General features: G+C 42.8%; 1 protein-coding gene across 4 annotated transcripts in view; it reads right to left on the reverse strand.

The window, feature by feature from the left end:
* Positions 1 to 876: 876 nt before the first annotated feature.
* The window catches only part of TP63 (tumor protein p63), a 405,808-nt gene continuing 394,236 nt past the window's right edge, over positions 877 to 12,448 (reverse strand). For 3 of the 4 annotated variants that reach the window (XM_078667023.1, XM_078667024.1, XM_078667025.1), the window contains one exon: positions 877 to 3,216. In XM_078667023.1, the coding sequence (XP_078523149.1) occupies positions 2,920 to 3,216 (297 nt within the window). In that variant the 3' untranslated portion in view covers positions 877 to 2,919. The remainder of the gene's footprint in view (positions 3,217 to 12,448) is intronic. The other variant, XM_078667026.1, reaches the window with a different exon arrangement.

The following is a 12,448-nucleotide window of genomic DNA, read 5'->3' on the forward strand; positions in this document are numbered from 1 at the left end:
AGGGCAAAAGGAGGGTCTGAGGTTCCGTGAATTCTGAACCTGGGTCATAAAGGTCGTGGTTCTGTTAAGATTTTGGTAACAGCGAACCGTAAACAGTGAGCTCAGCAAGTATGAGTGTTTTCGTCATGTTACACCGATGGATTCACTGTGTATTTGAAGATTTCGTTCTGAACCCTTGCGTTTCATTTTGTGCATGGCAGCCATTTTGTGGTTGCCCTCACATAGGCCGATTACTTTAGCTGACTTTTAGATGACCTGAGTGAACTGACCCTGTTGCCTGAAGCTGACCTTGTTAGGCCAGTTCCTTGCCCAGTAGCTGATCAAGATTAAGGATCAGAGCACAGGAGATTGTAAAGTTTGGTATGCACATACACACCCCTTATCCTACTTCTCATCTGTTTCTGTTCCTTCTTTTATGACCTGTTTACGATATGGGTTGTGGTCTTTTATTACGGGTTTGGCTGGCTTGTGTAAGAAGGAATGGTAGGCATTTTGCATGCTTGCAAAAGCAAGGACTGCCCCTTTCTTTTATGCAGAGTTTTGTATTCCTAAAACATATATAAGGCCTCTGTTCTCTGTTTTCCTCAGACTACCTCATTCAGTTTCTACGGCTTCTGTGTGACGTGGCCTCACTTATTAAATTTAATAAAGATGTCTTTTCATATTTCAGCTTCTGTGCCAAGTTCTTTTTTCTATTAGTAAGTATTCCCTGAGAATGAAGATTTCAGTTCTTCACAGGAAGTGGTTATAGAAAAGGACCTGGCTAGTGTTGGACGGTATAGGTAAATGAAGCCCCACGACCTGCACCAATTCTGAGTATTGTAGAGGATTTTCTAACGTTTACTGCTAAAATAGAAATTACAAAAACGCTTAAAACACATTTCAGATGCAACTCTTTATTTGCGAAATGTATAAAACTTTATCGATACGTTTGTACAAATCATATGTGTGAGAGACAATGTAATAAAAAAAGAATCATTTACAACACAGAAAAGAAAAGATATACCTATTTGACCATGCTTTGAGCACGCACGTGACCCAGGGACCTTTCTGCAATCTAGTCAATATTTTTTCACAGCATATTTTTTGCTCCATATGGAATATGTACCATACGTTTAGGCACAGAGCGGAAACATATCTGCATATCAACATATGGTAGAGACGTGCGGTATACAAAGCATTGCCATCAGGAAACACTCCAAAACCTGACATACAAGGGGGCAAGAAAGAAAATACTGAAGTATCCCAATATAGCTTTAAACATTGTTTTATTGGGTATGTCTCCTCCTTCCTTCCTTTTGAATTCTCGACCCTTAGTTTACAGCAGAAGCATGATCCTTGTGTGAACAAATTTGCTTGATAAGCCAACCAGTGGTCTTCTCTGCACCGGCCTAGGGAGCTTCACCCGACAAGAGTTAGTGCAGCCCTAAAAGCTTGCGATGGCTTCCAAGAGGTCTAGTATAGTGGCAGATGGAATGCATCTCAGGACCCTCTGGGCAGAAGGCTGATAGCAAGCACTTTGAAATCCTGGACACTAACCTCTCTGAAGCAATGCACAATTCATCCAAAAATGTCAAGGTGTGCCAAGGTCTTGCTGTGCTTTCAGTGAGATCCATGCAGATAGCACATCTGTTTCAATCATAACATAATACAAGCGGTTCCACAAAGACAGTGACCTGACAAAACTCTCACAATTTGATGCCTTGAAAAACAGGGATACAAAGTGAATACAATTCAACAGTTTACTTCCAAGGTCGCATTACACACATGAATGAGTATTTACAGCTTTACACAGTACCTATGTACAAATGGCAGTGTCTGTCCCAGCGCTTGGGCGTGTGTACGCCAACACTTTCGAACAATATTATTGATCAGCAGTACAGAAATGAACATCTGTGACACAGGTGCATTTTCACCAGGAACCCCCGCACATCTTCAAGTGCCAGCAACACTCACATGGTTCTGTCTATGCCACATCAGACTGAACAGAAACATCAGAAACTGCAGGGAGAGGCTGCTTTAAAGAGCGTTAAACCTTGCTGAAGCCAAGTTCCCAGATGGGGAGTAAGAGAAAAAGAAAGAATTAGGAGAGAAGTGGCAGGTAGAGAGTGTCTGTCTGTGTGTTTAGGAGTAGTGTGAGAAATATGTATGGCTATCAAAAGATCAGAGACTCCACGAGGAAGCAGAAGAAATGTCAGTCTTCACGCTGGTGGCCAATGTTTATGCTGCTTATTCTAAGCAATTCACTGGCAAGAGAACTGTGAACCATGATTCCTGGCGAAGGGGTCTCCTTGCAGCTCCATCCAGAAGATGTAATGAAATGAGAGAATAGTGCAGTGCAGTCTGGCATGGTACTGCCCTTCAGGACAAGCAGAACTCTGCTAACTGCACAGGGTTACAACACTTAGGGTCCCCACGGTGTACCGACTCACAGGGCTCCTTTCAGAGTTCACAAAAACATTCTTTGAATACAAATGCAGTTGACCATATTTATCTACATCACCCAAATACAACAGGCAGCTTATTTAGCAAGCGCTGCACGTGTTCAACGCTGTCCCAGCAATAAGTGCAACTTACTCTTTTTTTGTTAAATTACCAAAAGAAAAAAATAGATATACCTATTTGTATATAGATATATAATTTACAAAACATTACAAAAGATGCTGGAGGCAGTAACGCACCAGTTCAAACGCCAACTTTGACTTTTTGCAAGCAAAAAAAACAAAATAAAGTCAAAACAGAGGTTTTCTTTGCAAAAAAAAGGATGCACGGGGCCCACTGCTGGAAGATGGCCCCTTCTGCTCACTCTAGGACTCTTAAGTGCAGATCAGTGGTTTGGCAGATGGCGCTTTGGCTTGGGGTAAGGGCTTCTGGTCTCATGACCTGGAGGCCCTGATTGGCGCGGTCCACTCCATCTGGTCACTCGCCTTCTTCCTTGATGCGCTGCTGCTTGTTTCTTCGCGAATCAAGGTCAAAATTGAAGTCGCTCCAGTCGTCTCTGGGCGGGAAGGAGATGGTCTGCCTGAGCGTGAAGCGCACTGCGTCGATGACCCGCTCGCCCCTGGATTCGTTGGAGCCAATGCTCACGGTGGAAGCACTGCTGGTGGTGCGGAGCAAGTGGGGTGGAGTCGCAAACTCATGGATCTGGCGGTGCTCCAGGAGACCCTTCCAGATGGCGTGGCGGAACTGCTCGGGGATCTTCAGACTCACCAGGTCCTGAGGAGGAGAGGAAAGGGTTCATTTTAGAGCGGTCAATGAGTGCACCAGAGGCCAACAGCCCAGAAGTCAGAACTTAAAATCAACAATGCTGAGAAAATAATGGTGCAGGTTAGATTCTGCTGAATTTCCGTCACTGATGACGTCATTGACGAGCTGAGAGGTTAGTGTTGCTATATACTTATGCAAGGTCTGCACTGACCGGCAGTGTAGCCTTGCTTGGGCAGCTTGAGCTGGACACTGGCTGTGCTGTGGACCTGCCTCTGCAGTAGCTATGATGGTTCACCAATACCAAATGTTAACGCGGAGTCTTAGCACACCTTGAAGCTTATTTCCATGACTAAGGCTTGTTTTTGGAGCATTTGATGCCTATATCTAGTGTAATGATGTGTTGGTTTCAGGGGCAATCAAACATCAACTTTGGTGGCCACCACGCCCCTTTTTTGGAGGACATTTATATGGTATTTTTTATTTGTCTCTTTGTTGAGGGATAAAGTCATCCCTATTTAATGCAAGTTAGTGCCCACTCCAGACTAATGCACTGTCCATGAGGCCAGCATAAGACTTGGGATCAGTGCCCGGCTCACTATAGAAGCACATTCATATGTAAGGCACGGCCGTCCGCGGCTAAGATGGGGCTCATCTGGACAATGAAGGGAAATACTCCCTGACCCTGGGCTCCCTGGCGATGCTGCGACATATGCAGGCCATAAAGAGATATTTTTGGGAGCCTTCGAGCCAAGTAGTGTGATTGGCTTCATGCATCTGCAGAAGAGATAATGTGGGAGTGGGTGATGACATATATTGAAAATCCTGTGTGTACAATGGACAGTATTGGGACTACATTTGGCAAAACAGGAAGCAGACGTAAAATGAAGGAGCTACATAACACCAAAGTGATACATCTCTTAACTGATACATTCATCCAGCTTTAACATTGCCAATAGTCAGAACAACCATGGAGAAAAAACAATCAGGGTATGTTTTATTATTTTTCTTAAAAGATTTCCCCGGAGTTTGGACTATGCCATCATCTCAGAAGGACTCCCTCCCTCCAAGCGGTCATCCTCCGAAGACTCTTGCTCCTGTTTACAACAAGCCCATGGACATTCACAGCAGTTCTTCCTCAGCAAGCAGGTTTGGAGGGAATGCAATGTGCAGAAACGAGTTACTTACCTGTGACGATAGCTTTGCATCTTGAAGCACCTCGATTCGCATGCTCTGCCTTACACCACCATCTACTGCTTGGGTCAGGAACATTAAATCCACATTTTTTGGGGATGTCAACCATCGATGGAACGCTCTCTCTCGCTCTCATCTCCCTTTCTTTCCCGCAGCGAAGCCTTGGTTTTACCTGGGGTCCTTTCCAACCGCACAGCAACCACTGAAACCTATGCACACTCCATCCTGCCTAAGCTCCCCTACCAACTGCCCTCTCTGGGACTGGCTGTGAGCGTGCTGCACACACTGCTGAAGTGTCCTCACTCTTCAGCTCTCCTGCACGAGGCTTCTCCTGACATCTCATGAGGGCGAGGCTCGTTCTGCTGCGGTGGTGGCGATGGAAGAAAGAGGACAACTGTTCACACAAAAGTTAGCCACAACCTTTGAAATGAATGCAAGAGCGCTCATCATCACCCTTTCATTGGGAATTTAGCTGTGTGCAATGGACTTATCCCAATTAAGATTGTTCTCTTCAATGTTCATTCCTGCAGATTTGGGTTATCCACAGGTTCAAAGGGTGACTTCATCAGGTTTATTGACACAATGGTTGGAGAATCCAGACTGCTGTAGGGAGTGACTGAAGTACTCATTCTTTTAGCTCCCTCCAAAAATCTCTTCATGTCAGAGCAAGGAGTTGCTGACTATCAATGACATTTGCGTATGACGCTATTCCTGACAAACGCAGTCAGTGATCGTTTCTAGTCCAACAATTACATCGAACACGGAATCATGCGTCATATCATTTGTCACAACATCAGGGCGTCTCCTCGGTTATGGCGGAGGAGTGTCGCCCCCCTCTGCTGAAATCCAGCAGAGGCAAAGGACAAATTATATGATTTTATTTTTCGTCCTGCAGTCTGCGAGCCGAGGGCCCGTCATAGTGACCAGCAGCACCAGGGAGGCGGGGGAGTGGTGGGCACTGCTAAGTGCGCATGACAGTCTGGGAGCGGCCAAAAAGTCATGCGCACTTAGCCATTCTTCTACCCGAGCTGTGTTCTACAGCCGGATGGAGAACGATCACAGACTCCCAGTCCATGTCTGAGCGTCGAACCAGGGCACTCGGACCAATCCCAGCGCTGCTTTCATGCTGGGAATAGCGCTGAGATATGGAGCTGAGAGCCTACGCAGTGTGCAACAGGTCCTAGATGGGATGCGACGATTGGGGACAAGGCGGCGGCCATTAGAGCAGGTGCTGTTTTCTTTATCATTTTATTTGTATTTGTCTGTGTTTCCCCCTCCCCCCGCCTCACCACTTCACAATACGAGTGGCCGCTACTGCACACCAATAGCTCTACCAATGAGAAACCAGGCTAATCAGTTGCATAACATCTATAAGGCCAGGCCCCCTGCATAACTTTAGTACATTTATTTTATGTACATTGAAATCCTTCGACATGGGGAGCCATGCTGCTAAGCTGAAGGCCTTTGGGTCTAGATTCTTTATTGTTCGTTATGTGGAAAGGCTGGCAGATTCCTGATGTATTGCGGTGCGTCGTAAGATGAGACTACAACGTCATCTGACCCTCTGTGGAGGTAGGAGAATAAAAGTCAGGTGTGAAGTCCTGCATTTATTGAGGACTACCAGGATCGTTGGGACTTGTGGGAAAAGCGTAGGCAAATATCCTGCAACACTGAAGTGACAGTGCATTTCCTTGAGACCGAGGGGGTGGGTATTTGGATGCAACCTTGTGGCATTGTGTGTTTTGTTTGACTATAAACAGATCCATGCTCGGTGTGCTCCTTGCTTTGCAGACGCCCCTGTTCTACCTCCCAGTCAAGAGATATGCCTGTTTTACAGCTTAACCTGTCTGTTTCTAGGTTTCTGTAGTCTGGTAATTGATGTGCCATCAGTAACATTTTCACTAGCCCATTGTGAAATGAAGGGAGGTAACCTTGACAGCGAGTAAGACTTTGACACCCCCCCCCCTGTCTTGTTTTTATTCCGCATTACTGTGGTATGGACTGTATCTGCACAAGTTTGATCTGTGATTGGCTTTGGAAGACATTTAGTGCAAGGAACAGTCTTGTGCTATAAAACATTTATGTGTTTGACTCTGTCCTATATCATCTAATGACCTGTGATTTATAAGCCGGGCGGGTGTGAGGCATTGGGTTTAATTGTCACAGTGGAGTCTGGGAGCTTGAATGCTGTTAGGTTTTTCTAGCAAAGTTTTTGTAATTTTGCAACACAGCATGGATGGAACTAGCAAATGCTATGCAAGACTTTGTAGTGTAAATGGAAAAAGCCTTTGTCCCTTTCTAGCTGAGCGTAGATGGCACTGTGCTAATCCTATGCTTAAAAACTTTGGTAGAAAAACAGACATTTGAGGTGAGCAGATCTAGAGTGTCGCTGGTGTTGAGGGTGCTATATATACACGAGCTAATCTACACCTAAACTTGGGAACTACCCAGAGGTCTCTGCTTCTTTTTTTGAATAATGTATCCACCACTCTAACCCTGGAAAGTTATTGTGTGTGTATATATATATATATATATATATATATATATATTCACAGAAAAAAACATAGGTTTGACACCAGTTATAGTTAGCTGGAAATTTTACTCGCATAAAACCAATGAAATTCCCACGTTATAGTTAGTTGGACTCACTATAACTTGCGCGTGCAATGCACTGCTGATGATGTCACATATTACATCACTCATGACATGGTCAGTGACATCAGTCATGACATCACTGATGACACTATCCAGTGAATGTGTGTCTTTTTAAAAAATAAATGTGTTATATATGTATATGTAAAAGTTGATGGAAGAATAAATGTTTAAATAAGTGATTACTTGGATGTTTAAAAAAATAATTTGATTGGTTAACTGGTTTATTAAGTGTATCTTAGTGAATACATATATTAGATAGTAATGTTTAAATATTTAAATATATGTATTAGTGTTTCACTGTGTATAAGTGGTTGCATGGGTTGGTGAGTAGCTACATGTGTATGGATATGGGTTATTAGATGTTTTTGTTAGTATCAGTATTAGTGTTTGTATGGTTTGGTGGGGGTATTACTTAACACATAGATGCATGAATGACTGACTCTCTTTGTATGTGTTTTGAAGACAGCATATGTGCAGGACTGTATGGGTGGATGAGTGTGTATATGTGTGTGTTAGTGAGTGAATGACTGTCTCACTAGTGTCTATCAGTAACTACATATGTTTTAATCTAATATATGTGAATATTGATGTATATAAGTGAGTATATGTGAGAGAAAGATTGTAAGAGTTCCTGTTTAAATAAGTATGTGTTTCTATAAGTGATTGTATAAGAGAGTAAGTATGTGTAGTTTCCATAGAAGTAAGGTGGTAGTGTGTGTATAGCTGTATATGCAAATAAATGGATGTTCAATAGTTTATTTGCATGTGTGAGTATGTGTGAGAGTATCTTTTTGATGACTGTCAGTGTGTAACAGAATGTATAGGTGTATCACTACATATGATGAGTGAGTATATGTATGAGTGACTATATAGAACTGTTGTTGAATGAGTGGATGTGTATATAGAGGGTGGAATTATTGAATTGGTTGTTGTAACTGGTATGGGTATCTCCATTTTTTTGAAAATTTTAGTTTCTATTTTTGAATATGTGTTTCAAGGGTTACATTACAGTGAAAAGAGGTCTGTCACTCTGTCACAAGGATGGTGTCATCAGTGATGTCATGACTGATGTCACTGACCATGTCATGAGTGATGTAATATGTGACGTCATCAGCAGTGCATTGCACGCGCAAGTTATAGTGAGTCCAACTAACTATAACGTGGGAATTTCATTGGTTTTATGCGAGTAAAATTTCCAGCCAACTATAACTGGTGTCAAACCTATGGTTTTTTCAGTGAATTTCATAGGTTTTGTAAATGCTAATTCCTAACTATAACGTGTTTAAAACCTATGGTTTTTTCAGTGAATATATATATATATATATATATATATATATATATATATATATATATATATATATATATATATACATATATATATACACACAATTTCTATGGCATAATGAAACCCCTCATTTTGTTCCTTTTCAAATTAAATGTATTAAGAGTTACCACTTTATTCCAATCAAGATGACTTCAGGTGTGCCATACTTTTGTCATAAGTAAGACTGCTAGCGTTCTAGTTGTTCTTTAGAACACTCTGGAACATTCTGTCATTGGGCTATAGTTGGGCTACATCTGGCTGATATTTGGGCTACATTTGTTTTTTTTGTCTCTGGTGGCCATCTTTGGGCTACATTGGGCTACATTTGGGCTCTAACATATATATAGCCCAATGTAGCCCAATATATATTTTTTCAAAGTAAATTTTCTCAGCAACTACTGAACAGATTTACACCATTCAAAGAAAAGCGTAATCTGCGAGCCGGACACTACCTTTCTACCAAATTTCTTATAAATCCATTCAGCCGTTCGAGCTGTAGCCGTGTCTAAACGTCCTATGGAAAATAACATGGGGAAAACACGTTTTGGGACCCACCTTTTATCTCAGCCCCCACTTGACGAATCCCCCCCCAAACTTTCAGGGAAGGAGCGGAGCAGGCCATCTTCTTTGAGAAATTCGCAAAGATTCGTCCACCGGCGCCAAAGTTATTCTCAATAGAATGTTGCGGATTTCCTATGGAAACTAGGTCCTAACTATAACTACCTACTGGCGACTGCCAGTAGGTAATTATATTATAATATATATATATATATATATATATACACACACATATATATATATATACACACATATATATATATATACACACATATATATATATATATACACATATATATATATATACACATATATATATATATATACACATATATATATATACACACACATATATATATATACACACACATATATATATATACACACACACACAAACATTTTACTTACCCAGTAAGCATCGGTTTGTGACATGTAGAGCTGTATATTGTCATGCTTAGCATAATCCCGCCATCTAGCGTGGAGCTCGGATGTGTGCAAGTTGTTTTTGTTTGAAGAAAGTCTTGAGTCACGAGATAAAGTAACTCCTCCTCTAACTGGTAACACGCAGAGTTTTCAACTCCATTGTTAGATTGTTTTCCCACAAGAAGGGTGAGGATGGAATGTGAAGCATGGTGCAGTATAGTGAGATGCTCATGTTGAAGGAAATTGCGATAACGTTTAAAAGTAACTGCAACAAACACCAGTGTCCGGGAAGGAGGGTGGGCGCATGGGAATCTACAGCACTACATGCCACAAACAGATATCAACTGGGTAAATAACTTTTCCCGTTTGAGGCGTGTGTGGTTATAGACACACATGCTCCGCATAGACTGTAAAGCAGTTTTCCCCATTAAGCAGTGGCAAACCTGTGGGGCTGCAGTTGCTTGAAATAGTGTTCGTAGAAATGCTTGGCCCACATTGGCTTGTTGACGGGCCAGTACATCTACACAGGAATGTTTAGAAAATGTATGCAGTTTAGACCATGTAGCCGCTTTACATATGTCAGCAAGAGGTATATTGCCTCAAAAGGCCACTGAAGCTTTTTTTATTTTTTATTTTTTTACGAATAGCGTGAGCTCTCGGAGGGATAGGTAAAGTTCTTTTAATTTTAACATAGCATGTTTGGACACTTTTGACAATCCAACGTGCAAAGTCTGATTTAGAAATTGACCTTCCTTTGTGTGGTTTTGAAAAGGCAACAAAGAGCTGTTGTGTTTTTCTAAATGATTTGGTTCTATCAATATAATACATAAGGGCTCGTTTTACATCTATGGTGTGTAAAGTACGGGCCGCAACTTAGTATTGGTAGACAATATCACCCTATCATTATGTAGTTGGAAGAAGTGTTCTTCTAAAGTAAATGCCTGAAGCTTATTGACACGTCTGAGTGAAGTGATAGCAACAAGTAATGTTCGCTTCCAGGATAAAAACTGGAGGGGCAGAAGTGGAGGGGCTCGAATGGAGGGCCCATTAATCTTATTAATATAGTTTTCAGGTTCCAAGTGGGAGCTGGTGGCGCCCTAGGAGGAATTACTCTTTTGAGACCTTAGATGAAGGCTTTAATGACTGGAATACTGAACTGGGAGGTATGCTGTCTTTTGTAGCTATGCGGCTACTGCAGCTAGGTGTAGCCTCAGATGTAAAAGCTAGACCGGAGGTATGTTAATTAAATAAATAACACACAAAGTCTTCAACATTGGCTCTTCAAGAATCAAGGTGTTTGGATTGACTATAATTAACAAATCGTTTCCACTCTGCAGCATAACAGGCATAAGAGGTGGGCCTGGCTGCTTCTTTGAGAATGTCCATACAAGGATTCGGTAGATTTAAATAACAAAACTATAAGACTTCAGGAGCCAGATCGCAAGGTTGAGGGACCTGGGGTCTAGGTTCTGATTTCTTCATGGTTCTGTGTGAGAAGGTCCAACTTTTAAACAGTACCTCATGGGGAACTACTGATAGTTCTGGGAGTGGCGTGAACCATGGTTGGCACGTTGATGTGGGAGCCACTAGGATGACAGTGAGAAGTCTGCGAAGTTTGCAAACCACAAACGGAAGCAGCGGGAGAGGTGGAAAAGAGTAAGCAACTATCCAGGACCAACTCATCCATAGAGCGTTGCCCCTGGGCTGAGTGTGTGAGTGTGTGGGAACAGAGATGTGAAGTTCGAGCATTTGGCTTTTTATGCTGTGGTGAAAAAGTCTATGTCTGGGTGACCCCAAAGTCAGAAGTATGGGAGGACTTGCGTGTGAAGCTATCTCTCGTGAACTTGTTGACATTGACAGCTGAGGATATTTGCAAAGCTGTTGTCCACTCCTAGGGGTGCTCCACCAACAGGTGAATGTTGTGTCAGACAGCCCACCTCCAGATGGTCCGGGCTGGATGGGAGCGTTGAGGGGACCTGGGCACCGTCTGCCTTTGCAGATAATACAGTCATGTTGTCTGTTTTGATCAGGACTACATTGTTAATCAGGTGGGGAAGGTAAGCTTTGAGAGCTAGATGAACAGCTAGCAACTCCAGTTGATTGATATGGAGATGTGTTTGGCCGAGTGTCCTGCGGTCTTGGACCAACAGATCTTGGGAAGACGTTTCCCAACCTGTGAGGGAGGAGTCGGTTATGGTTCTCTACAGAACTTGGTCTAGGAAAGTCGTCCTTTAAGGAGATTGTTGGAGTTCCACCATTGCAGAGAGTGGCAAGCTTAACAGCCGACCAACACTAGATCTTCCCATCGACTCTCCCCTAGACTCCATTGGTGCGCTAAGCAATCTTGTAGCAGAAGCATGCCGAGTCTGGCATGAGGGACTGTGGCTATGAATAAAGCAATCATACTGAAGAGACGCATAACTGTCCTCACTGTTACCTGCTCATGAGGCTGGAACTGGGTAATGTGCACCCAGAAGGACTGAATAGAGGCGGCATTGGGGTAAGCTACACCCCATTGTGAGTCGAGGATGGCTCCCAGGTAGGGTTGCATTTGAAGGGGTTGGAGGTGGGATTTGACTGCACAGATGGGAAAACCTAGTTGATGAAGTAGGTTTATGGTAGCCTGAGTGTGTTAGTAGCACTTTTGAAGAGTATGGAAAAATTTGTATGTTTTGTCAGCGCAGTCGAGCAGCTACTATTGCGAGACATTTGGTGAAAACCCCGGGGGCAGTTGTGACCCCGAATGGAAGCACTTTACGAACCTGATGTTTCAGCGATGCGCTGGGTGAATAGGAATGTGGAAATAGGAGTCCTTCGGAGTGTGGCTATAAAGTCGCCTCGTGGTAGTAACGGAATGACATCTTGAAGACTGACCATGCGGAAATGCTCTGAGAGAATACATACGTTTAGGAGTCAATGGAAATTTAAGGTTCGTGTCTATGAAGTCTGTGTTTGCCACGTAATCCACTTCTACAACAGAGAGAGGTATCACATCCTGGAGAGTTTTCATCTGCAATCTTTGCATCTTCACAAAACCTTTACCAAGTCTATATCTATAATGTATTAACATCAAGTCCTGTTTTGGGATCA

Source organism: Lissotriton helveticus, chromosome 11, assembly GCF_964261635.1.
Source record: "Lissotriton helveticus chromosome 11, aLisHel1.1, whole genome shotgun sequence".
NCBI classification, from domain to species: Eukaryota; Metazoa; Chordata; class Amphibia; order Caudata; family Salamandridae; genus Lissotriton; species Lissotriton helveticus.